The 27,622-nt window shown below is 36.6% G+C and overlaps 2 protein-coding genes and 1 long non-coding RNA gene across 4 annotated transcripts; all 3 read right to left on the bottom strand.

Moving 5' to 3' along the window:
* Positions 1 to 186: 186 nt before the first annotated feature.
* stat2 (signal transducer and activator of transcription 2) lies at positions 187 to 16,444 on the bottom strand. Of its 2 annotated transcripts, XM_007249133.4 has the most exons (25): positions 16,396 to 16,444; positions 16,205 to 16,293; positions 15,321 to 15,452; positions 13,914 to 14,058; positions 13,373 to 13,468; positions 13,163 to 13,255; positions 13,002 to 13,080; positions 12,576 to 12,655; positions 12,334 to 12,482; positions 12,019 to 12,177; positions 10,611 to 10,700; positions 10,262 to 10,321; positions 10,093 to 10,113; positions 9,901 to 9,994; positions 9,420 to 9,467; positions 9,089 to 9,172; positions 8,830 to 8,928; positions 8,606 to 8,741; positions 8,247 to 8,299; positions 8,059 to 8,153; positions 7,346 to 7,485; positions 6,918 to 7,106; positions 6,025 to 6,079; positions 3,496 to 3,554; positions 187 to 1,856 (listed from the first exon to the last, which is right to left on the bottom strand). In XM_007249133.4, the coding sequence occupies exons 3-25, from the start codon at positions 15,449 to 15,451 to the stop codon at positions 1,519 to 1,521; spliced, it is 2,493 nt and encodes an 830-aa protein (XP_007249195.3). In that variant the 5' UTR covers position 15,452; positions 16,205 to 16,293; positions 16,396 to 16,444; the 3' UTR covers positions 187 to 1,518. The 2 variants fall into 2 exon arrangements, with proteins under 2 accessions (XP_007249195.3, XP_007249196.3); XM_007249134.4 differs by lacking the exons at positions 3,496 to 3,554; positions 16,396 to 16,444 and having other exon boundaries at positions 1,714 to 1,856; positions 16,205 to 16,389.
* Positions 16,445 to 17,841: 1,397 nt separating this feature from the next.
* Positions 17,842 to 20,608, bottom strand: LOC125802152 (uncharacterized). Its single transcript, XR_007439088.1, has 2 exons — positions 19,254 to 20,608; positions 17,842 to 18,090 (listed from the first exon to the last, which is right to left on the bottom strand). It is a non-coding gene; the product is annotated as an uncharacterized LOC125802152 (long non-coding RNA).
* A 1,426-nt stretch (positions 20,609 to 22,034) lies between these two features.
* Positions 22,035 to 26,133, bottom strand: apof (apolipoprotein F). Its single transcript, XM_007249135.4, has 2 exons — positions 25,867 to 26,133; positions 22,035 to 24,185 (listed from the first exon to the last, which is right to left on the bottom strand). Exon 2 carries the CDS (start codon positions 24,151 to 24,153, stop codon positions 22,861 to 22,863), a length of 1,293 nt encoding a protein of 430 aa, XP_007249197.3. The 5' UTR covers positions 24,154 to 24,185; positions 25,867 to 26,133; the 3' UTR covers positions 22,035 to 22,860.
* Positions 26,134 to 27,622: the final 1,489 nt, after the last annotated feature.

The following is a 27,622-nucleotide window of genomic DNA, read 5'->3' as shown; positions in this document are numbered from 1 at the left end:
TCTGTTCAGCTGTAGGTAGAATCCTGCTCATGCAGCTAATTGACAAGTTTAAGTTTATGTAGACACAAGGAAACAAGTCATAATTTTATGCTTGAGCTGTGTATACCTGGCAAACATTAATTTTTTTGTTTTTCCTCAATTCAAAATTGGTGAGGAACACTGCCATAGAAATATACCACAAGACAATTACAACGGAAGGAATGTATCTTTTTATTTCTCAGCAAATCGATGAAATGTTACATTGATTCATAAAAAAATCACTGCTTTCCCCTAGACAGATTACCCATTTCTTTGCAAGCTTTTTATGTCAGACTTAGCTCTATGATTATGAGATAGCGATTTTTAAATGTATGATTAAGGTTTGTTTAAAAAGCTCTATGATCAAAAAAAGTTGCAATCAAAGATTACACAGATTTGATATTGTATGTAATGAATACGTAAGAAGAATGAGTCAACATCAAAAGGAATGAAAGGCTGAGGGTTTTGGAGCAGCTGAGTACGAGCCAGTAAGAACTAAACATCAAACATGTAGCTATAAAGACCATGACTGGGAACGTAAGCAGCATTCACGTGGGAGAAAGTGTAACAGGGGAAAAATTGATCACTTGTAAGATTTAAGCTCTACAGATGTTACAGTGTCCTTTTATAACACTGTTAGTTTACTAACATTGTTAGTAAACTGCTGCTATATGAATAGTTTTTCTCCCTAAGTAATGATGTTTTATAGCAGCATATGGAATCTTTCCTGCACTCACTGAATACAAACACTTTGCTGAGTAAAAAGCAACATTTCCTTTATTTTAATCCAAATCAAACAGAACTGCTGGACTGTTCTGACAGACTACTCCCTCTACTCCCGCTCTTCACTTGCATTTTATTTACTCTTTCTACAGAAGCTCGTCACTTCACACAACATAAACTACTTTTATCTCACATGCCTTTTGGAAACCAGGTCATCTTTAAAAAACTTACATACAACTATATACAAAAAAAAATCACATTCCTTGTTTTGGATTTGTAATCAGAACTGACTTTTACAAGCTCTTTTACAAGCTCTAACTGGAGCATTTTGTATTGCCTGCATGGTAAAAGCACTTCACTGCAAAAGCACTTCACTGCAAAAGGCAGACAAGTTCAGAGCTAATTCTTTATCTCCTGCAGTAAGACCAACAACTCAGTGAGGTGAAACATCTAGTGCAACTCTAGTCTGATTTACTGCATAGAAATAGTAGCCTAGCTATATCAAGTATGTTATCCTTTAATGTAATATAATAAAACATCCCCTTCACTAATAATTAAATTAATTTAACTGTGTTGGGGCAGTGAAAAAAAAAAAAAATCCCAGTGTAAAATTACTTTAGGGGCAGGACTGTGAAACAATGAGACGAAGCGAACCATAAATCTTCTTTTGCTAATGGGCTAATAATCTTGATTGCATTACATTATTGATTGACTTCTGTGTTAGTGAATGCTACTTTCCAGTCTCAGTGCCACAGGACAGCATTGGAAGATCATTGTTCAGGGAGTTAAAGGCATTCCCTCAGAAAACTCAGAAAAAGTGCCTATTCCTTCCAGGAGATGTGGATCATTCAGAAACTCCTGAAATGTAGTAAGATCAGAAACTGGGGAAAACGACTCTGAAATGATGTTCAGAAAGGATTCGGAAACACCATTGGCTGAATTCTTTAGGCCATCATAATTATCTGGAGGTAAATTAAGTAAATCTGGGAACTCAAGGTGGCCGTTTAAAGAGTTTTCCAAAAATTCGTTGGGTGACTCAGGGTTGCTCGTACAGTTGGAAAGCATGGGTGAGCTCTCTGGCCCTCGCAGCATGATGTCTTCTTCAGAGCAGCGGTCTTGGACAAAGACAGAGATACATTTTCAGTATAGTAGATTATGTTGGCATATACCAAATATAACAAGAGGTGGCCATACACACACACACACACACACACACACACATAATCAGGTCAGAATACAATGACTAGATAATTATCCATTTTTTCAGCCCCACTAATCATATAGAAGCACTTTGTAGTTCTATAATAACCGACTGTAGACCTGTGTCTTTTTCTCTGCATACTTTATTATCCTTTCAGACTGTTCTTCTATGGTCAGGATCCCATAATGCCACCACTCATTAATATATATTTTTTATCCATACATCATGAAATTTTGATTCAATGTAAAGAATCACTGTCAGCTGTCAATGGGGATTAAAGTTTTTCTTCCGTCAACAATGTAATGTATAAAATGTATATAAATGTAAATAACATATTGTCATCTTGAACTTAATGCATTTGAAAATCTGGAAGACTTACATGCCACTACATATACATATACACATGTATATTTGTGTGAATCATATCAAACACATTATTAATGTAAGATAAAAAAAAATGTACAAAAAATAAGCAGGGTGAAAGATCTCTTGATCAGAACATTAGTTCTAAAGAAGGTTAGTTTAAACACCTCCCCAAGTCATACACTTCTAACATAGGGGTGTACATGTTTTTATCTAAATCTGAAAATCATTATTAACATATTGCATATTATTGAAACATATTAAGAGAAAATATAGGAGCACTGACTCATGACTGACTCATTTCAAACAAAACAATGTAGTGACCATCACTACTCAGAACCACACTGCATCCTTAATGTGCGCAGGTACACTGACAATTACTCTCTTCCTCAATGCCAAAGACAAACATGACAAGAGATAAGTGCATAAAAGTGCACCATGAGGATTATTGTGTTGGGGATAGCAGAAGAAGATATGTATGTACATTAAGAAATATAATACTAAAGACAAACTGAATAATATAGACACAAACTGAGAGTGTTATTGTTGTTCTGTGACATTTTACCAGATTTATCCAACAGTCAACAATCCACCATGTCTTATGATATCAATAATGCCTGTGCATCTAAGATTGTACCCAAATATTGGGTACATAGGTGTATAAAGAATGTAGAAAGAGAACAGTGTGAAAATGTAATTTCTATTACCTACAACTGCATTCTGTGGAGTGACACTGCAATAATGATGTTGAAACAGTCCTACTTATAAATATGACTGGCCAGCTGTTACTGTCATCTTTTTTTTTTTTTTTTGCTTTTTTTGTTACTATTCCTATTCCTATTCCTATTCCTATTCCAAAGTGTGAGACCGGTATTTATAAACGGTGTCAGAAATTGCAGTTATGGCAAAGGGAAGACTGAGAAAGATTTCCAAAAGAAGTTTGTTTTCACCGGTTAGTCACAAGACAAAAAAAAAGACACATGCACAGCCACTGACACCAAAGAATAAATGTGTGTTAATCAGCGAGATGATCAGAACATAGCTATGACACACACAAAAGACGCAAACCAAAAACATTAAACATGAGGAACAGCAACTAAAGCACGGTATGGTGTTATCAGCCCGTCGATCATAGGCAGGGTACGACTGATCTGATCTGGTTATTAAAGTGGCTGGGAGGTAAAACTCACCATTGGGCTGCGTGCACAGGTCAGGCACTGGCTCCCCAGCCACACTTGTACACCCATTCCTGTTGCAACCAAGCACACAGCACCTATTACCATGTGCAACCATCAAGCTAGGTTTCTCAAGATTACTCAATGTAATGTTGCACACTTCAAGATGTGTTTGCAGTCAGAATGGGACAAAATAGCACCTAAAACATTGAAACACTTTGTATCCTCAGTTCTTAAACTTATTTTCATTGGCATTTACAAAGTGGTAAACGGTCTACCATTCCAGCTTCTTTTGGAATGGATTTATATTAACAAATAAAATAAAGTCGACCAGATAAAAACCATAAAACATCTTGGAAACACTGCATTGTTTTATTTGCATTTTCCACATAGTTCCAACTCTGATCTGGGGTTGTATATTACTAATGCTATACCAGTCAGACATGCCAAATTGTGTGAAGTAAAAAAAGGTCTGTCTTGATAACAACATTTTCAGGAGGATATATTGTTCCAGAAAAGATTGAGATAAACGATAATTGTGTCATTTTAAAGCGCCACTATAGAAAATGCTTTTTTCCTGCTTCTGGGCTCCCAAAGGAGCTTTAAGACAATGTGCCACAGTAATAATATACTAGCATAATACTATTACACCATTTTACAGTTTTTATTAGGAGCAGACATTGGGTTTTTTAATATAAAAATATTTTAATATCCAAAATAACTAAAACAAATAAAATACAACCACCCTGGCACTCTGCGGGTTCTGAGAAAACTGCACTAAATACTAAACAGACCTTTATAAAAAAAAAATAAAGTAACAACATATAGATTAAAGTAACATTTACATTAATTCAACTTTTGTTTTTAAACTCTGGATACAAAGGAACTTGCAGATTCTATTTCTGATCATATATATATATATATATATATATATATATATTTTTTTTTTTTTTATATATATATATATAAATATATATATTTTGAGAAAGTCCTATTAGCCTCCAATAGGTTCGCTAACTAACATCTGTGCACACGCACACACACTCTCCGCTGTGTGTGTGTGTGTGTAGAGGCACTGCATGAACTCTGCATGCACTCATTTCCGATAACCAATAGATAACCGATGGATGTCGCTGTCCGACATATTTGCCAGTTAGAGAGCAGCACAGCGTGATTTAACCCAATGGCTATTATCGACGTCGGCAAAAATGATTGCGATTAAAAAACTATCGTACAATCAGTCATTAGCATAGTTATTGCAACAGGTCTAAGTGCAAATACACCTTTTACTGTTAGTTCATGTTCCTGGTCATATTAAGCATTGTTTAGCATATCATTGTCTAACTCAAAAATTCTTTGATGTTTGGTCATGTCATTATGCATTAGTGAACAGACAAAAAACTAAAAGTTAAAGGAATACTAGCTCATTCTGTGTTTCTACTTTTTTCACTGCGGTCAGGTTTTGTTTGTATTCAGCGACAAGAGCATTAGTGAGGTCGGGATGTTGAATGATTACCATGCCACCTCATCATCTCCTACCCATCCCAAAAGTACTGGATGGAATACCATCCAATCAGAGAACAGTTTCACTGCTCCACAGCTCAGTGTTAGTATGCCAAAAAATTTCTGGCTCAAAAGATGTATTCTTTATTTGTACATATACTTCTTTACAAGGACTAGACAAGATGTGTGTGTTTGTGCAGCTGTGTCAACAATGGGGCAATTTAAAACAGCTGAATGCATTCATTAAAAAAGGGGTGTCCACAAGCATTTGGACATACAGCGTATCATATTTCACCGTTCTCACCGATCATCACACAAAAAGGCTTAGCGACTTAGAGAACTGTGTTTCACTAAAACGCATTAAGTTATGGAAGGAAATACATCATGATTTCTGGTTCACATTAAGCAGAAATACATCATTCAAACACAGCTGTTAGCCTCTGTGACTCTGTTAACCTGACTAAATTAAATCTAAAGAGTGCAGTCACATTGCAGCACCTGCTCATGAGTACGGCTTAAAAAAAATGCCAAAGCAACACGGTCAGTGGTCTAAAGATGCACAATAAATACACAAGCTCTTACATTATTTTATAAGAAACAGAGAGCATATTTTTTGTTAGTTTGTCCGAGACTATAAACTAGGGCACACAATCAGATGATCTGATACATTATTGCAGGCAGGGGTGGGCAAAATGGAAGCATTTATTGTCACGATATCATCATCAGAAAGTTTAACAATACCCAATATGAAGCACAATTTTGAGGTTTTCTAAGGTTTAATAAGTTGTAACAGACAAAAAGCACATTTTGCTGCCTTGCAGATGTTGCAGTTCTTTAGTGTTCTAGATGTATCCATGATCCATGCTGATCTATGATAATGTGAACTTATTATAAGTATCATAATTTTGACCATCTCTGTCTGCAAGGTGAGCTTATACACACACTGAAGCACGTTACAGCAATGCAAGATAACGTGAGTACTACACAAATGTCAATATTAAAAACAGTCACTCCGAGCAAAACTGTGCAGCATATACTTACTCTTTTGACACGAAGACCAGCTTGGTTTTAATGTATTTAAAGTATGGACTTTGCTCTGTAACACACACAGAGATAATGATTATTAGTACCACTCTATCAAAAGATCACTGTACACCAACAACTGCAAATAAAGCACTAATGATCTCATTCTTATTTAAGCCAACTTAAATTTGTGTAGCGTTTTATATTTGCTACACAATTTCATTCAAAAGCTTGCAGCCAATGAGGTCTACAAAATAAAATAAAAATCTTTGTTTGCAAAAAAAATGCAATTAACTGGTTTTAATTTATTTTTATAAATGATTGCCAATATATAATGCTAACCACCCCCTCCCCCCAATATATACAGCTCTGAAAAAAAAATAAGAGACCACTTAAAAATGATTTTTTTTTATATTACCACATAGAAAACCTCTGTAATATAATCAAGAGGAAGATGGATGATCACAAGCTATCAAAGCAAACTGAACTGCTTGAATTTTTGCACCAGGAGTGGCATAAAATTATCCAAAAGCTGGTGGAAGAGAACATGCCAAGATACATGAAAACTGTGATTAAAAAACAGTGTTATTCCACCAAATATTGATTTCTTATAACTTTATGAATATAAACTTGTTTTCTTTGCATTATTTGAGGTCTGAAAGCTCTGCATCTTTTTTGTCACTTCTGCCATTTCTCAAATAAATTAGAGCATAAATAAATGCTCTAAATGATAGGATTTTTATTTGGAATTTTGGAGAAATGTTGTCTTTAACATTTGATGGTGTCTTTAACATTTGATGTAACATGACAAATCACAACACACTCAGTAAGATTCCAACACACCTGACACATCTTCATGCACACCTACATTTGCATACACACACATTTGCATAAAAAAAGATTTAACTTACCTCCAGTCATCTCATTGTAGTATTTGCCAAACGCCTGGTCTTTGGGGGTGTTCGGGTAGAGGAACTGAAGTGGGTAGACTGGAGCATTCTCTGCTTCCATGATCTGAAAGTTGCGCAGGATCTCTGCCAATGGAATCTGCTTCAGGTCTACACTGGTGAACGGCTGCACTGATCGCACGTTGGGTTCACCTACAGTCAGAAACATATATAAATGTATATTAGATGTGTTTAGCCATTTCAGTTGTTCTTCTTTGATTAGTGTATTGCAAACAGCTGAAAATTTGTAAATGCTGCAAATAAACCTAATTTAAATGTAGGTTACATTTTTTTAATGCAACTGTAAATCATCATGATTGCCTAATTATGTAGTGGATATCCAAAAAACAACCACATCTGAAAGATTAATTGTGTCACTCATTTGTTTGTACCATCATTAGTGTATTCCACCCAGCTGAATGTGATTCCACCATCTTTACAGCTCTCACTGAAGCGTAGGAGGAAAGTGCCACCCTGCTTCTTCTTCAACAACACCTTTTCCTTCCCCTTACTTACAAATCCCAGGATAGACCTTTACACACACACACACACACACACACACAAAATGGTGAGAAACATGTAAATCACTTTAAATTTAGAAAGTGCTGATTTTTAGTTAGTAAGAATGTAATCCGAGTTTGAACATTGTAGTGGCATAATGACCACGCTGACTGAACTGAGTGATGGAGAAGAATCTCCTCCATGTTTCTCTGAGTAAACAGGCAGGCTGTGTCCAAATTAGAGTTTAGACTGTTTGCCCAAGCCAGATCAGATTGTGCAGGGGCTTGGGTAGGACCGGGTTGTATTTTTGGGCCCAATCTAAGCTTTAGTCTAAATGCAATCAGGCATATTCGAACAAGCAGAAGGGTAACTTTTTCAAGCTGGATTACTCTGGCTGGCTGACAACAGATACATGGGGCTATGCTAAGTCTATTGGCCGGAATACATTTAGATGATTGTAAAACAAAATGCATTATGTTTAAATGCAACAAAAACTTTATGCATCATAAAATACAAAAAAAAAACAATATATATATATATATATATATTTTTACTTAATCCTCATAAAAAACAAACCACAGACTGCATACATTCACAAACTTACCCGTCATTCCACAACTGTGAAAGGTAAACTTTGACCAAGTTTAGAATTCCATCCAGCCAGACCCAGTGCGTGAAGCTTTGACCACTGATGTTCTCCTACAAACCACAGGCAAGAATTTGTTTATGAATAAACATGCATTTAGAATATTTGTAAAAATGTGTTTTCTAGAAGGCTGTTTTTGTCCCTACCTTGCTAAATCTGGTCCAGGATATTTTACAATTGTCATAACTCTGTTGTTTACCTGATACAAAAACATAGAGAGCTGGCATTAATAGGCTGCTGATGCTTAATCACAATTTGTGCTCTTCAGCACAAACTATATTGATTAATTGTTCAATGATACATTTAAACACTAAAGCCCTATTACCAAATAGACTGAATTTTGCTTATTCAGGAGTGTCCAAATGTCTTAAATGGATTTTCTTTAAAATGCAACACAGAACGTTTAGCAAACTTTCATTTAGCTAATTCTGTAAACCACACTGCACACTCTCACTTGTTACTAACATAATCAGAAATGTTTGTGGAGATAGTGATAGGGCTTTACCAAAGAGTTTTTGAGCCAGAGTCTCAAGCTGGTCTTCATTCAGACCACGCTCAGCACATGCTATAAACTGCCAGCTCAGCATCTGACCAAGCTGACTCCAAGATGCTACAGGAGAGCTCGCAAAAAACAGCAGGTTCTAAAAACAGACAGAGTGATAAACTGAATTAAATGAGTCTTACAAACACACAGTAAATGTTGGAATATGTGTTGCAATTCTGTCTTACGTTGGGGTCAGGGCAGAGCATGTTGAACCACAGAACAGAAGCCCAGGCACTCTGCTGCTGGCTGGAGTTAGAGATCACTACCACAGGGAGAGAGGTGGTCTGAGAGACAGAGAGGGAGAAAGATAGAGAGAGGGGGGGGGGGGGGTTATTGAACTAGGAAACGCTGTGCAAGAAACAAGGGCAGGTAGGCTCGGCAGAGGGAAAGAAGTAAGAACCAAAAACTTTATAGGATAGAATATCTCTAGAATAAAAGACTTACCTCCAAAGAGACTGACAGGCCATGCATTTCAAACTGTGTCTCAAAGTGTATGGTGTGGAGCTCCTCTGTCACACTCAAAGACAGCTGGATACAAACATACCCACAAAACATACACACAGTCAAATACAAACATTTAAATAGTAATTTAGCAAAAGACATTTAACTGTATAAACAAATTAACTGATATTCCAAGGATAAAAAACATATATGGCATAAATATGACACTATTTAGCTACTTTCAGGGCATAATGTCTATTTATTATATCTGTGTGTGCAAGATGTCAAGCAATCTATAACTCTGCTGTCATAATAACTGTAAAAATAAACTCACATCATTAATTCCTTTTCCACCTGCTCCAACCTTCTTTTCTTTCAGAGTCTGCGTGAGGAAAAAACATTTTTCTTTTGAAAAGACAGAACTAACCATGGGTTATTAAACTTTTCTACCTTTTATTTTGGTCAAATATAATCAATGTATAATACACGTAAAATACTGTGTAAAGGTTTTAGGCCTCCATAAAAATGATAATAAAAAATCATATCTAGAAAGTGTTCATTTGCTTAATAAAACATTAACAACAAAAATATTAAGAACAAAAAAAGGAGCGTGTACCATGTTTATTAAAACCTCTCCAAACTCCGCATGGAAGTTCAATATTATTTATAGTCAATATCCAACATCTTTGGAAAATCATTGATAAATTTACAAGAATAACATTGTTATCGTTGAGAGGAATAATTTAAATAGCATGCTTTATTGATTAAAATCTCTGCACAGTAATGTAAATTAATTCTTTTATTTATAAGCTTACCAAATGTCTGAAGTCTGCAACCATGCCCCCATTCATGCTCTCAGACATATTCAGAGCTTTACTTGATGTTCCAAGAACATTGAACCTGCGATACCTTTCATAAGCACATAGACAAAGGTTAGCAGTGATGCTGTGAATGTTGTGTTTGTATGTATGTATGTCTGCATGAAAATAGGAAGCTTTAATAGTTACCCTTTTACATTAGGAGCATCACTTGAATACAAAGAGAGAAAGCAAACACACATGTTCAGAATTTCACTACTGTATTACCATTACATTTGTATGGACTGTAGGATTTAAACTAATTAATTCAATTTCAATTCTGACAAACTGCAATCTCCAAAGACAGAAATGCTCTTACTTGCCAATGGACACATTCACTTTCATGGCATGGTTGAGCTCAGGCACCTTAAACAGCAATCTGTAAACCCAAAGATTATACCAGCAGTGAGACTAAGTCCTTAGGGAGAAGCACTAAGCTAAGATTAGTCCCTTTGAACATCCAAGTAAGGGCTGAACATGTAACCCATCACTATTTTGACACAAATGGCATTAGAAATGCATAGAGTAAAACTGCAAATATTTAAAAAGGCAAGAATGTCTGTTTTTTCAAAGAGATACACATTTAAAATAAAGGAAAGAAGATAAAAACAGCCGACATTTGCAGGTTTTATTCTAAAGAAATGTTAAAAAACAAAGAGATCCATTACCTGGCTTTGACTGAGAACTGAACATTTGTACGCAGCACAAGAGGGCCTCGACCCTGCGGCATAGATGGCTGGGTTTCCACGATGAAAGCACTGACACATTAACACACAGACAAACACAGAAATTATTTTAGAACATAAGACAATATTAAAGCACCGTAGGTTGGTGTATGTACACAACACCTGCATCACTCCCCAAGACAACACAACAACCTGGCTAACCAAGGCTAAAACTTTTTATTTTCCCCTAGCACTGTAAAACAAGCGACACAGGTTTTGGAAAGCTTTACTAGAAACAGCAGCAGTAGCTGGCATATGATGTTCCTGCAAGATAAACTAGAGGAAGCGCTTATTACTGACAGTACTGGCACAGCTGCACAATTAACATATGGAAAGCTTGAAAAATATTTGGATGAAATTTGTTCACACCAGATATGAGAGAAATAAAGTGTTTTGTTTTTGTTTATCCTTTACATTTTTCCATGTTCAAATCCTCATCAGGTCAAATGGGTCTTGGGATTAAACAAAAAATGAATAAGGTAACATGAAATCTCTTCAGTAAAAGAAATCTGCTATGATTATGTGGGCCTTAATTATTATCTTATAGCTAATATTAAATGCAGTGCTGCTCTGAAACAGGGCCTGCACTTGTCCTTTCAGTGAACTTCTGTTGCTGTATGTATGTGTGTGAGAAGGTTACGGGCCTAAGGGGAGTGAAGTAAGGACAGGTGCAGGATTAATTGGCAAAAAGATAATAGTTTGGACAGTGGCAGTAGGCCAACATACACTAATGGTAAAGAAAGCGCCCAACTCCCTACGATCCATCAGGGAGAACTTACAATTTTCCCAGGTAAACGAGTCAAAAGCTCGTTAGAGAGCGGAACATGTGAATCCCCCCTATATAAGATAACGACAAGATATGTGGGAAACAGGTCAACTTGCCCTGGGCCTTTGAGGCCATGTAAGCTATTTTAAAAACTTGATTTTTGAACCTTTCATGAACAATTATGTACTAAATTGGAAATGATTATGTAACAAAAGAGAGGTGGAGCTTGATGCCCCACCTGTATGCCAGCCCACCGAGAGTGTCCGACCCATATTTACTTGTATAAAAGTTGTGTCTTTTGTCATTGTATTTTAGAAAACTTTTGGTTTCTCATCCAACCTGTAAGATTAAAAACTACCTGCTAAATAAACCTGACTTCTCATTTCTTTAAACAGTTTGATTCTCATCTGTCTTTTATTTTTTGCTTTTCCTTTTCCTTTTGGGGACACCACCCATCCATGTTGTACTAGGTACAACAATTATTTAAACAAAAGTCATTATTTTCACTATTTCTGCATATTAAATAAAAAACAAATTACATGTCCAATCACTTTTATAAGTTTGTGTGTGTTTGTTTGTGTATACCTCTTAATCAGGGTGGTTAATAGAGTATCCACACGTTCCTGCAGGATGGGTTTCTGGTCTTTGATAGGGTCCTCATCATAGCTCAACTTGTCCAGTAGCTCCTCCAACTTCAGCAGGAACTTGCGTAGCTGGAACATTCCATCCCCTACCTGTGTGAACCTGTGGGGGTTAAACAGGGTCAGATCAAGATCTAGCAAGACTGCTTAATGTCAGACAATGCCTAAATGCAGAGGTTGAAATGTGGGAGATTTTATATTGAGCAAATTAAGAAGTGACTTCCGCTACAACTGAACCACGCTTCAGATAAAGTTGTACCATTTCTCCAGTGGGTCCAGATTTGTGTCTTCTGGAGCACCAATACATGATATCTGCTGTCTTCTCTTCCACTGATCTAGATCCTCTGTAAGCTTGGCTAGAAGTGATTCAGCAGAATCCAACATTGCTGACAACTCACTGAGAAATATCTGAAACAGACAAGGGGGAAAAATAAAGAGTGTGGCCAAGATTTAATGCATTAATATTGCATCTAAATGGAATAAATACAAATATACACATACCATTCTGGAGTTATTGAGCCTGTTAAGCATTCCTTGCAGCACCTTTAACTGCTCGTTTCTTTCAGCTCCATCAGTTGTACCTACAATCACATGATCACGATTTTAACATGTATAATTAAAGCTGTTGAACATGCACAGCTAAATCTAATAAAAAAAAAAAAGAAATCTGAATTTAGGCCCATCATGATAATCACATTATCAGACAAGCCTAACAAGGTTATTTGTTCCTTTTCTTTTTTATCCGTTGTACCGTAGTAATCCTGAACAATACATCTAAACCACAGCACAACCAAACCTCACATAATATGTCAGCATATTAACATACTACAGTTAATAATAATACAGTTGTTCTACTGATCTGGCAATCATCAAAATAACCATGGGTTTAAAATTTAAGCACAATATAAAAAGGGAGGTTGTTCTCACCATCCATTCTGTGCGTCTGATATTTAAAGTCAAACTCATCTTGTTGTTCCTCCAGGCATCTCAATGAGTGCTCCATTACCTGTCAATAAATCAGTGTAACTGATCAATAAATGTATTGGTCACACAATCATATAATTAATTATACACACCCTTAAACACACCTGAACTTTGTTCTTAAACTCTCTGACATTCTTCTCTACGTATCTCTGACTCTCTGTCTCCATAGGGTTTGGCTGAACCTGCAACATCTGAACCTGTGGGACATACAGACAAGGTAACAGCAAAATACATTTAAAAAAAAACTGTAAAAAGTCTCGAAGATAGTGTTGACTGTGGCATGCCGGTTAATACTAGAATTTGTAGTTACTGACTTCCTGTGCTAGCTCTGCATCTTCTAGGATCCGTTTCTCACTCCTCAGGAACCAACTGATTATTTCAGCCAAAGTACATGGATCTTCTTGAAATCTCTGCAATAAACCCAAATAACTTTCATGTAAAATGTGTATTTCATTTACAGTCAATTAAAATTACAGCCATCAAAGCAATAGCCAAGTAAGAGGAGGTAAAGTTTGTTGTGATATTTAAATTGGTATATGCTTGAATTTCTAAGAAATTTCATTTTAAAAAATAAAGACGGACCAGGGGAAGAAGGAAAGTTGTCAAATAATTGAGGGTCCAGGTGGTTCACTTAGTTTAGGGATTGGCAATTAAACAAAAAAAAAGCAACTAAATAACAAACTGTGTGGCACATACAAATCACTCTAATCAGTGATGTTAGAAATAAGAAGACTGGACACTGGTTGAAACTTAAAAATGAGTTCTTGTAACACTTAACATAATCAGTCAACTCTGGAACATATACTACCCACCCAGCTGTCACCATGTACTTTGCACACTAAGGTTAGATTATACCTGAAAGTTCTGCTTAAAGCGTTTGAAGTTGCGCTGCATGAGGAAGCACCGCTCCTGTGTGAAACGACTATATTGATTATCCAGATTCTCCAGCAAGATCTGGAACAGAACCACTGCTCGGGAACTGTCGCGTGAAGCACCTTCCCTAATGAACACACACATACAAATAGAGTTAGCGTAAAACCTCCATACCAGTGAGCTATTGGGGTGTTTTATTGTTGCCTTCATTACAGTCTCAACATGAAAGCACAATACCCATCTCACTTTAACTTTAAATATACTAACTTTATACTAGGGATGCACCAAATATTCAATAAAATGATTCAGCCAAAAATGATAAAAAAGCACTTTTATTGTTTGGCTGAATTAATAAAATGGATAAACAATTTATGTAGAACTAATTTATTTTAAGTTATATTTTGCTTTGTTAGCATGTCTGCTCCAATGATAAATTGTTCAGTGTTCAATAAATATTTCTGATTTGCAGTTTTGTAAATGACTGTCTTTAACTAGATAGATAAGAATACATTTAGGCTATGCAATTATGTCAGTTGTTAAAAAAAAATAGCTGAAATAATGAAACCATGTAAAAACTAGTTTGGTATTTGGACATTGGCCAGATTTTTTGATCCTCATTTTGGTACATCCCTATTTTACACTACATGTCCGAGACGACTGTACTAGCCATTAGCCATTATATTGAATTACTTTCAGAAATTCCTCTTCGCTTTAGGAACAACCTCTATTCTTGTGGAAGGGCCTTACATTACATGTTAGAATACTGCTGTTGATTTTAATGCATTCAGCCACAGGAGCATTAGTGAGGCCTGAAACTGATGGTCGATGACTTGTTGTGGATCACAAACATTTCTTTAACCCCTACCAAATGTATGCGATAAATAATGCAGTTTCATTCTAAAATAAATTATACTAATTCTGTGTGCACAGCTGAATGTCTGTGTAAGCAGGGAGTGTTCAAGAGGTGTTTGGATAGGTTATACATACTGTCTCTAGGCCTGTCACAATAATTACATTATTGACTTATCTTACAATATATTTGCACAACCTCAATAATTGTATTTATCGAGGAATGCACATAAATGAAATGGGACAGAATGTCAACAGTAAATTGAGAAGAGCACAATAATGTGAATGGTAGGAATTTTCACTTTAAAAATTTAGTTTTATTTTATTTATGGTTGTTATATGTCAGTTTGAATGTCTGAATGTTCTTAATAATTAATTTCATTCATGTTAAAAACTGTGCAATTTAATGGTCTTAAAATGACAAAAATATATTTTAATCACAATTATTTATGGGACACTATATTTTCCACACAAATGTATTTATCGTGACAGGCCTGTCTCACTTACATGATATGAATAATACTGATAAGTTTGACTCACCAGTCTTGGTCCTCGATCCACTGAGCTAGGTAGTCTCTTACATCCATGGGAAAATCATCTCGACTGTACAACTCATCCACCTTCTGTAAACACACCGAGTCGAGCTGCTTCAAGCGCTCCCACTGAGACATTCTGCACACAACCACAACCACACACACACACAACCAAAACACACACACACTGTTATGTCATTCAAAAGAATCAAGAATCGTCAAAATCGTGTTAGGCAATGATCAAAAGTGAACCACAAGACTTCTCAGGAAACAGTGATTCACATATGTTCCAAACGGGGCTTCCCACCGCCAGCTAATTAGACAAATCTAAACACGTTAAGGCTTAGTCAAAACGTGCGGAATTAACCATTTAGTTATCTACCCGGAAAGCAAAAAAACGTTTAATAAACGTTATTTTTATTCAAATGCATTCATTATTTTAATGCTAATGATAGAAAAAACATAATATAATCAACCTTACATTAACATTAACTATTAGGCATCAGTTAGTGTTGAAATTATGACATTGAATCAACGTTTATTTAAATAAATGCTTCGAATGGCTGGCTATTTTCTACACCCTTATACACAACAATGTTTTTTTTTGCTGTGCTTCGCACAGATAATAATAATAAGAAATAATAATAAGAAAAAGAATGTTCCTTTAACACTGCAATAACACAGGTAAACACATAACACAAATACGATATGCTTATTTGAAGTAAGAAGAACTTTATAGCTCCAAACAGTATATATATATATATATATATATATATATATATATATATATATATATATATATATATATATACACAAAATTTAGTTAACCTAGTTAGCTTGTCATCGAGCTCCAGTTCATGCACGAGCGATTTTCTGCTTCACCTGACTTACCTGAGACAGTGAGTAGGGTTTGTATCTTCTGTATTACTGTATTTTGTTAAAAACTCCAGCAGACAGCGCACAGATACTACATTCCGCTCCTGTACACAAAAAAAATCACCAAATCAGCTGACAGAGGCCGACCATAACACTGTCACCCTCGAACAAGGAAGACAAACAAGCAAGCACACAGAAAAACATACAGCTCTCTGTTCTGCGGCAGCAGCAACACGCTCTTCCACTAACCCCCCTCAGCACGTACCAAAGCTGCAAGCTGATTGGTTAAGCCGCATAGCGCGTAAGCTCCTTCTCTCCACCGATTGGTTTATCGGTCGTTCTCTCCCGCCTTACCTAAGAGATTCACAGGAGTGCGATGTTTTTAATGTTTATTTTTATTAAAGAAAGAAATAAGCTGTTTTCAAACAACCAGGAACATACAGCACTTTATACAAATGTACCTAATTTCTGACCACGCCCTAACCCTAATATCTGCCTTTAGAAGAAGGACGTGAACAAGCTGCGTCTGCAGCGATTGGTTAAAACTGCCCGTCAATCAAACAGCGGCGCTGTGAGAGCAGGAAGAGCTGAAGAGCGAAACTTAAGCAGCGCGAGCTGGTTCTTCCAAGAAATGACGAAACGAAAGTTAAGCTACGTTTGGAAAAGGAAAACAGCGCGGGAGTTTAAACCTACCCTGCCCAGCCCGACACGCTCAGCATGCAGCTCATTAAATGGTACTTATGTAACGCTAAAGAACACGCGGCGGCAGTGTGTGTTTAGTTAGTTATATTGCTTGTAATACTTAACCCTCCTGTTATGTTACGAGTCAAATTTACCCGTCTTAAAGTTTAAAGATGAAAAGAAATAGTTAAAAATATTTGCAAGCACCCCCTGCAAAAACTAAACTAAAACAAAACTGCAATGTTATGTTTCAATGTTATGTAAAACTACTGTTTTATATGTTGGCCTTTCAAAAGTAATAAAGTAGGGAAACATTCAAAAAGGTTTTTTATGAAAAACAATTGAATTATCCTAATTGAACCATTAACTGTTAGAGGTAAGAAACACTATCCCACTAAACAAAGAGACGTTGAAACGACGTCTTTTCTAGGTCATTTTTGCACGTCCAATTTTGGTCTCCTGAAGGTGCAGACTGTGACGCCAGACGTCTTTTTTCTGACGTCTTCTGCACGTCCAGTATTGACGTCCCCCAGACCTCCGGATAAGGGCTAATTCTAGTTTAAATTAAGTCGTTGTGGACGTCTTTTCTACGTGAAATTTACATGTATACGTTTTATAGACCAACTACTTTGAGGCTCCCTGCATAACTGTAGTGCCATTTCAGACGGTGGCAACTGTTCCATTGTTCCAGCTTCAGCAGTTAACTGGAAACGCATACAAAGCTAAGCCAAACAATTACTGGAACAGGTTCACAACCTTCTGGAACTAGTTATGCACGTTAGTTATACACAATATGCTTTACAAATAAATTGCATTTCAACCCTCTCACTTTTTTCAAAACATGTCAACCTGCAAAGAACCAGTAAAAGCAAGGGATAAATTAATTACCCCCATCTTACCACTGTTGATTTTAAATTGACCCTTTCTGTTTGGGGAAACATTAATATAATAATAAACATAATGAGTAAATCTCATTTGGGGTTAATGCCTTTATTTTACATCAACATAACATACACCTTAGATTCACACCATAACAATTTCACTAAACATTTACCTTCCCTTAAAACTATTACAGCTTTACATTACACCTTCCCATAACAATATTATACCTTCCCTCAACACTATTACACCTTTACATTACACCTTCCCTTAACAATATTATACCTTCCCTTAACACTATTACACCTTTAACATTACACCTTCCCTCAACACTATTACACCTTCCCTCAACACTATTACACCTTCCCTCAAAACTATTACACCTTTAACATTACACCTTCCCTTAACAATATTATACCTTCCCTCAACACTATTACACCTTTACATTACACCAGGGGTCTCAAAGTACCGGCCCACGCGGTTTCATACGGCCCCTCACGGGTTAACAAAATAAACATACATCTGGCCCGCAATTCAATTTAATTATTTATGCTTTATTATGTTCGTTTTCATATTTTATCTTAACTTGTATTTGTGTGTGTGTGTTTTTTGTTTTTTTTTTGCTTACGCTGCGTTGCCTGCTTTAGTAGTCTTCAGTAGCCTTCAACAGTCTAACCTTGCTGTCGTGGTGTGTCCACTAAACTCCGTAGTTATAAACATCCTGAGGTTAGCAGCGCTAACTGACCTGTTTATAATGTAATCCCAGCAGTGACTCCGTGACGCTGCTCTAAACTGCTGCTGTTAGCTGCTTGGGCTGAAAGATGAACTGTAGAGAGCTGTATTATCCGGTTAGTGGGGTTATTTTATTTCATACACAGAAGAACTTAAAAAATTTCAAAACGCTCCAGACAGGCTCAGCTGAGTCCTGTAGCCCGTGGCTGGGCTGTAGCTCTGACTAAGCAAAGACTGCGGGCTTGTGGTGCTGCAGCTGCAGCTCCGACTAGTGGTTGGATGAGGAACTGCTAAATCTGAGGAAATGCTAAATCTGTCACATCTCACAATTTTTGATTTTATATTTATTAAGCCTTATTTCAGTATCAAACGTTTTGATCAAAGTTAATATAACTTGTACTTGATGTAATTTCTATTCACTTGAATAGTTTGGTTCTTGATTGATGGAGTTTTTGGATTTCATAACATGACAAATTAAAAGGATTTATGTTAATAGAGCAACAAGCAAACATTTTTCCATGCAACTGTAATATTTGATTGAATAAATAGTATATTGAGAGTTATTTAACATTAAGGAGTAATTACATTCATTTTATATTACATCTGGTTACATTTTCTTATATCTGTAAGTTACATCTGGCCCTCAGAGGACAGCCAATATGTCAATGTGGCCCTCGGCAAAAATGAGTTTGAGACCCCTGCATTACACCTTCCCTTAACAATATTATACCTTCCCTTAACACTATTACACCTTCCCTCAACACTATTACACCTTTAACATTACCCCTTCCCTCAACACTACACCTTCCCTCAACACTATCACACCTTTCCACTACACCTTCCCTTAACACCATTACAACTTTACAGTACACCTTTCCATTAGACCTTCCCTTAACATCATTATACTTTCATTAAGATTCTAGGTCCTGAGAGACAGCGGTGTGTCCTCCACGTCTTTGTGGTGCATGTTTGAGATGCTCAGAAGTATGAAGTCCTCGGTGGCTGTCCCGTCACATTTCATGACTCCATCTGCACAAGTAGAAAAAGACAAATTAGAAATCTCAGAAAATGTTGAAGATGGCCATTTATTTTTGTCCCACAACAAACTATTTTAAATTGCCTTATTTATGTAACATTCACATAAACTTACTTCTTCATGCTATGGCTTAGCTAATGCTAAGCTAACGCTAAGCTAACGCTAAGCTAAAGGCGGGAATACACATTTAACACCTGACGAGAATTATCGTGCCGTTTTAATTCTCACACATCATATTAAGCTATTTTAATATTTTTTTTCCCCACAACAAACTATTTTAAATTGCCTTATTTATGTAATATTAACATAAACTTACTTCTTCATGCTATGGCTTAGCTAACGCTAAGCTAACGCTAAGCTAACGCTAAGCTAAAGGCGGGAATACACATTTAACACCTGACCAGAATTATCGTGCCGTTTTAATTCTCACACATCATATTAAGCTATTTTAATAAATGTTTTCCCACAACACACTATTTTAAATTGCCTTATTTATGTAATATTAACATAAACTTACTTCTTCAGGCTATTCAAAATGCACTTGATATTGCCCCCAGTTGCCTAGGTTAATTGTGGGTGCCACAAACTTATATAACTTAACGCTAGCTTAGCGAATTTAGCCAAAGACGGTTCTTTGATTTAGCTTAGATTGGCTTATCAGCCTAGCTCTGGTTAGTGCATTGACTTAATGACCGGACAATGCTTCTACGTTAAAGCTTCGGTTACAGTAAATATTATTTGCATTACGGTCGTTCTCAAAAGTAATTCCAATTCCATTTTAACTATGGCCACTGTTTAGCTATCGTTAGCTAGCTAGCTAGTTAGCTAACTGCCTGGGAAGAGAGGCAACGCCAGCAGGTTCAGGTTAAGACCACAGAGCTAAAACAACTAACACTACAAATACATTAACTTATACATATCGTCTTACCTTATAGCTTGGCAGCTGAGTCCGGTCCGGAGCGGAGCTGAGCTGAGCGAGCTGAACTGAATGAGCTGAGCTGAGCTGAGCTACTGCAGCAGCCAAAAAATGTTTAGCGTGTTTTGCCTCGGCATATCAGAGTGGAGTTTATGATGACGTGCGGTCTCAGCAAATCAGACCCACTAAACATTAGACGTCTTATGGACGTGCAGATCATGTCTATATTGCGTCGGTCGGTCCAAGACCAATTCTGTACGTCTACACGACGTGCAAATTAGGTCCGCTATTTGGACGTCTAACTATGACCCCACTTGGACGTCAATATGCAGTTAAACATTTGAACGTCGGACTAGGTCACTTTTTTGGACGTCATGGGGACGTCTAATACAGGTGCAGGAAATTAACATTATTTAAGAATATATTTATTTTTAAATGTATGTCAAAATTGTTGTTATCAATATTGTTAATCACTATGAATATAGATTATTTATGATTAAGCATCATTTATTTCTAATTATTTATTTGAGTATTATATTTTTTATCTATTTAATTAATTAACGAATGTAGGTATTTATTTACGTATGTTTTTATTTTTATTTGGAAATGCAATTTATGTGGAAAATTGTTAAGTTGATTTCAACCAGTCAACGCCACATAATAGGAGGGTTAAGAAAATATGAAAATATTAAATGATTTTTTTCTCTCAGCATTTTTAAAGCAGAGTTTTGTTTTGTTTTTTAGCTTTTTAAAGGTCTCATTCCATATTTTTATCATTTATTTTAAAATGTTTATTCTCAAGTATTATTAAATCCACTGTAAGCTGTTTTTTGTGAAAAAAGTACTTCGGCAGCAAGACAGACAAAACATTTTAAAATAAAGACATTTTTACGTTTATAACAGTCTTCACAACATGCAGCGACCTAGTCTTAGAGACTCGCCAAATCCACCGGAGATCCTATGTAAACGTACAATAGTGAGAATTCAAGGTCCAGAAAGAAAAATCCACCCTGGGGTTTTGTTGGCTGAACCGCAGCAGAGCCGCCCGGGATGGATATTTACTTTTTAAATAAAAACTTGTATAAACAAAACTGTTCTAAACATACACCTACCTATCTCAATTGTACTTTGCTGGTGGTGTTTTACAGACCAATTCTAACCATTTGTTCCTTAGCTCTGAATAACTGGGCAAAACATAGAACACTGATGTGTTATTTGCACAAACAGGAGCAAACTGCCACACTGTTCCTAGCGCTGTTAGCTCATAGTTGATGAGATGGCATCACTTAGCCAGCTAGACGGCAGCTTCAGCTCTGCCAGCTTCCATTAGAGGAGCAGCTGCACAGGCACTTCATCATGTTTTTTTCACTTTTCTCTGTTGTAAAGGGTACCACTGTTCATTTACTGTTTTGTATAGTGTGACACAGAAGATACTTTATAAGAAAGACACCCATAGATTGGCACTTTTTAAGATACACTGTCATATTATTCAAGATCTAGATGCACATCACCATAATTTATTGCAAGAAAGGGCACCCTATTTGTCCCCCACCCTATTTCCCAGAATCTGCTGGTATACAAAGTAATACAGTAAGAAAATGTGAGATTTTAGTGGTTATTTATTGTAAACATTTACAAAAACAAGTAACAGGACACACTGATTGATACTGTACAAAAAGATCTGCTATTGTGAGATACAGGTTTCATGTTATTAGTTACATTTTACCCATACATTATGCCACTTTGTGTTTTTTGCAACAGTAATGTTCTGATTTGGTGAATTTAGGCTGGCGGTTTTGGTGTTGATTGAAACTTGTATCCTTTGTAAAAATGACATGCACACATAGGCTTTTCTTTGTAAATATAGTTCAAACATTTCAATTATTTTGTCTACAGACTTGTAAATAAAATATCTTGTTTAAAATACACATATCCTTATTGCATAACATATCATTAAGGGTGTCACAGTATGATAGTAGTAGGTTGTTAAATATTATACACACAAGGAAGAGACAAAATGGATACAGAGATAAACAGCTTTGGGATGAGGATAGTTACGATTATTGGTACGAAATGGCAGGAAAATGAACACAATCACACAAACCAAATACTGGTGCAGTAATACTGATTTATACATCATATAAATATTAGTCACATTGTTATTCTTGATTACCTTTTACTGTGCATTTTGGTTGTAATTGCTGTCCAGTCATTAGGGTTCCAATATTTTTTTTTCTGTGAATATGTATCATGGACGCTGTTAAATATACCACCCGTTTGTAACCGGTTTTCTGTAAACTGTACTTATGTTGTGACAAACCATGTGACCAGTGCAAAATCTGTTAACTTGTACAATTTCATTATCTCTCATTTAATTCCAAGTATTAGTTGTTGAGTTTCCATCATCAGCTCATCATTTCTTCAATCTTACTGAATGGTAATGGTTCCATCCTCCCAGCTCTCTTGGTTCATAACCAGGTCTCCTTCCTCCATGTTGTTTAGCAAGTACTTAATTCCTGCCTTGACACCAGTCTTAAGCCCTGCCCCCAGAGCATATCCAGCCACACCTGCAGCCCCTCCAGTTACAGCCATAAGGGCGTCAGTGCCCAGATCCACAGCACTGAGGATGGCTCTCTCCTTTGCAGTGCTGGAGCAATTAACAGATGCATAGTAAACAGCTGTGCCCAGGTTATAAAGAGTAGACACTCCAGGGATCCACTCCACTACATTATACACACGCTCCTCCTTTGCATTCTTGCAGGTGTGTAGCTGAGGAACTGCATGCCTGCGCCAGCGCACACTCTCCACCCCACACTTTTGAATCCAGCTCTCTGATTGATTACGAGAAGCTGTAGGAAATACCCTGCTGCCAGGCCTTAGGATAACACGGTACATCTTAGGGTTGGACTCTTCAACTTTTGTCACCCCTGCACAGTTGATTCCCAGGCTTTGACAGACCTGCTTTGCCTTACTTAGGTGGAGATGCTCAGCATGGTTTGCTGTTTTCCCCAGTAACTGAGTACCCTTTACCTTCACCCAGCCTTGGCACAGGTTATTTTGCCCAGAAATCCCACCCATGTTCTCATCACCTGCATCTGCCAACTGCTGGATGTTAAACATCACTGCTTGAAGGTGTCGTTGTGAGTACCCACTTGTAATACGCGGCGAAGAGGAGTAAATGTGGGGAGAAGAGTTTTTACCAAGCTTTATCAGGGTCACGATATCTTTCACAAGCTCTTGCGTATCATTCTGTCCAAGTAGACCATAGAGGTTCATAACCAGTGATTGAGCTTCAGATAGACATTGGGCAGAAATTAGCACTGGAACCATTACCAGACCCAATAGCTCCTGGGAAAAGTCTTCCCCTCCCCAGGGCCCTGCAGCCAGCTCTGCACAGCTCACGTTTCCTTGAAGATGGACCAGATCCTGTAGAGACGGTGCAAGATTGGAGACAAACTGATGGGCAGAGTCAACATTTGGTTCTTCTGCCATACTCAGGGTATCTTCATCTCCAGACGTGGCTTTCTGTTTATGCTCTGTATCTAGCTTTAGAGCCATCTGTAACAAAGGTGAAGAAACTGGAGACACGCTGACAAGGGAGATGCCAGGCCCAAGGCCATTCTTGAGATCAGAAGGGGGCGGAGCTCTGGCATGACTCATGTCACACAGGAGGAAGTGTATCAGAAGCAGCCACTTGAGTTTGGAATTCCTTACCATCATGGTGGCTCACACAAAATAGGCAAAAAATATGTCTGTGAGAGAAACAGAGGGGTTAGTGAGAGGCATTTGTGCTTAATATAATATCACAACAAAGCTTTTTATCTACAAATGGAGTGCCTCACTTTACAAATTTTGGAAGTGATACAAAATCACTTAAACTACACTTAAATTACACTTTGCACTCTGTCATGGGTGGAGAGGGAGGACCACCCTATCTGCTCATAGAGGTGAGACTGCTATGTTGTCTAGAATGGCTGTGTTGCCACCAAAAATTATATTAAACCTAAAATAAACCTAAAATATTTTTCCAATGATAAAGCTAATGCTTAGAAACATTAGATTGACCAAAACAATATTCTGTGATTAATTGCACTTCTTATTCTTAAGACTTCTTCTAATAATAGATATTTAACTAAATAAAAGAATGAATGTAAGATTGGCAAAACAGTTTCACATTTATACCAGTTCTTTTAATTGCTTAAAAAGAGTTGTTTTTCATTTAAAAAAAATTATATATATATATATATATATAGTGTGTGTGTGTGAGAGAGAGGGTGGGAAAGAAATTGAGAGGTAGTTGTGAGATTTATTCCTATTTTCAGCATAAATAAAATGTAATTACATTCTGAACTTGTCTGTTTACATCGAGTTTACACCACTAAATAAAACTAATAATGCTTCAGCAGGCTCTGTAACTTTGGTAATATAATTAAATTGCGCCAAAAAATTAAGCAGTAAAGTTCTTAGATTAATCACATGCATTAACGTGTTAACATTAATGACATTGCTAGAAAAAAATACTTTTACGTACCTTTAGTAAGACATAGTAAGACTATAGTAAGACTATAGAAGTATTTACAGCTAGACTCTCTCAGGGGCAGTGTGCAACCAGAGCCCCTGTGTTAGTGAGAGAAGGAGGCCACACACTTGCGCACAAATATGTCAGATTGTATGAACAGCTGTGGTCTGCTGAAGTACTCAATGGGAATTCCAGTGGAAATATTTAGTAGTAATGCAGAAAACACAGAACTGAATTCATTTGCTGATCTGCAGCCTATCAGCCTTTACAGCAATCTCAAACAAATACTCTATCACCAGTGCTTAACTAGAACTGACCTACATGGTTTTGTTTTTATGTACGCTATGCCGCTTTTCTGTAGTTAGTCTCTTTCTCTTTTTCCTCATTCATTCTCCAAAGGCACTTTCCAGGAAAGCTATTTAATACTTTTAATGCCACATTTCTTAGATAACTATCACCTGTATATTTTGTAATAATAATTTTGTGCAAAATAAATAAAAATAATTGTGTTGTTTTATATTATTTAAAGTTTTGCTTTGCAAAAAAGAATCAACTGTCAAAACTAATTTTGACTGTTACTTCATTTACATCATTTACACAGTGGAAATAATAATCACATTTTATTATTAAACTATACATAGTATGCATAGTATGCTTGTAGCCTATGTGTGTATGTAATAAGTTGCATCAGTACAGACAATTAAAATGTTCCTGCACGAAAACATATTCATTGTTTTCGTGCATATATCTGCAGAAAATTGCTTACAATTTTGTATATTGCAATTATTATTGCTACTAAATTATATGAATTGAATTTTAATTCTACAGTAATGTTAAAGCTGTTAACTTTTACTTTGTTTCTGTACATTTTTTTCAGAATATTCTAAAAAACAAACAACAGTTTATGCTCTTACCTTATTTCCTTGTGCCAGACGGTGTACGATTCTGTCTCTCTCTCTCTCTTTTACTCTTTCTGTGTGTGTGTGTGTGTGTGCATGTGTGTGGGTATTTGGCCCCGTTTCTCACTGGGGAACATGTGCTCACGTGGAGAGGGTCCATGTTTTCTAAAGGCGTATTGTTTGTTTATCCCCGTGTCCCCTCTCTTCCTCTCATCTCTCTCGCTCTTCTTCTCTTTTTCTCCTCTCTCTTGGACCACTGGGGATGGTTGTTCTTTGTTTCTGACCCAGATATTTTACACTCTTCGTTAATGCCTGAGGGGTTGTGTGTGTGTGTGTGTGTGAGAGAGAGAGAGATTTGTGTGTTAATGTTTGAATGTAAGTGCAGAAGGATTGAGAAAGTGCTCTCTTAAACTGAGCTTTCACTAGCAGCTCCTCACAGCCCTACTCCTCCCCCACTATTCACTGCAACACTATGACCAAACTATGCTAACCACCTCAGAGCACGTGCACATCTCAAGGTCACATCTGTACACACTGATCAATACACAAAAAGGCTTTTACACTGTCTATTTTGTGCACTTTTCAGGTATAAAATAATACATATTTTTAGTATTTTACATTGTATGGTAATGTTTAAATTAATTTGAGCTTCCCTGTCAGACTGAACAAGTCTGGAAGAATTGTAGTTTGTACTTTAGAGGTTTAGGCCAGTTAGGTTTTAACCACTATGTTACAAACACAGTACAACAGTTTTGGGAAATGGTCAGATGTTTAATAATATAAAATGTTTAATAATATATTGTACCATAATTGTTCAGTATTAAAAACATCTCAACGGTTTTCCACATGTTAAACACAATATGTAGCATATCTTAAAAGATCCATAAATGAAACTACACTTATAAACACAGAAATACATAGAAGAATAGGGCACACATTTCTTTATATGTGAGATACATTTAAGTCTGTTAGATGTAATTTTAGATGATATTAAGGAATTAAGATACATTAAGGAAATTGTTTTTGGGCTATACAATGGAACAGGTTAGCTGTCAGGTAAAAACAGGAATTGGCAGTCTTAGAGATCAAAAGATTCCTCTATTGTCCTTGATTGTCACAGAGAAGTGTGAAATTAGGTAGCAATCCTAATAACAGACTTGGAGTATTTTCTTCCTCTGTTTGGTTTGGTTTCGCACAGGCATAAACCTAAACACACAAATGCGCACCAATAAACCAGGTGAGCACATTGTCTTCTCTGATCGGTTTGGCTCAGGAGAGAGAAAGTATATAGTGAAAAGATTCTGTGTTACATTGTGTATATCTGTGCAGTGTATAGTTGCATTAATAATGAACACTGAAAATTTGCCTCTGTGTTTTCACTGGGAAATGCAGACCAGATGTGAGCAGTGAATGCTGCACAATACTGCACATGTAAACAGCATGGAGCGGCAGAGACAGTGTTTGTTCATAGCAGTATGTTATCTGGCTAATATATCAGATTAAAATATGCCTTATCAGCAGTTTAGCTCATTTAAAAAGAAATATATTTGATAGCTGGTTGGGATCGAGACCAAATCACTTTCTTACCACAAGCGAACCGCTCCAAAAAAATAAATCTGCGCGTTGGGCGGGGGCGGGACAATTACGCAGAAGTTAGGGTCAAACTTGGTATCGTAATTAATTTGTGTAAAAACAATTAAATAAAAAGTGTGAAAATAGTGAAACCCACTAATTAAATGGGTGCTTGTGTATCACATTAGTGGTGGCACTG

This window comes from Astyanax mexicanus, chromosome 5 (assembly GCF_023375975.1).
Source record: "Astyanax mexicanus isolate ESR-SI-001 chromosome 5, AstMex3_surface, whole genome shotgun sequence".
Lineage (NCBI taxonomy): Eukaryota > Metazoa > Chordata > Actinopteri > Characiformes > Acestrorhamphidae > Astyanax > Astyanax mexicanus.
This window is presented reverse-complemented; position numbering and strand designations above follow the sequence as displayed.

What these genes read in the sequence shown, in the direction of transcription:
- stat2 (XM_007249133.4), bottom strand. Translation starts at nt 15,451, where the DNA reads ATGTCTCAGTGGGAGCGCTTGAAGCAGCTCGACTCGGTGTGTTTACAG. An exon ending in GATGCTCCTAATGTAAAAGG is followed by an intron (nt 9,995 to 10,092) that starts GTAACTATTAAA and finishes TGCTTATGAAAG; the next exon opens with GTATCGCAGGTTCAATGTTC. An exon ending in CCTGGACCAGATTTAGCAAG is followed by an intron (nt 8,154 to 8,246) that starts GTAGGGACAAAA and finishes TGTGGTTTGTAG; the next exon opens with GAGAACATCAGTGGTCAAAG.
- apof (XM_007249135.4), bottom strand. Translation starts at nt 24,153, where the DNA reads ATGATGGTAAGGAATTCCAAACTCAAGTGGCTGCTTCTGATACACTTC.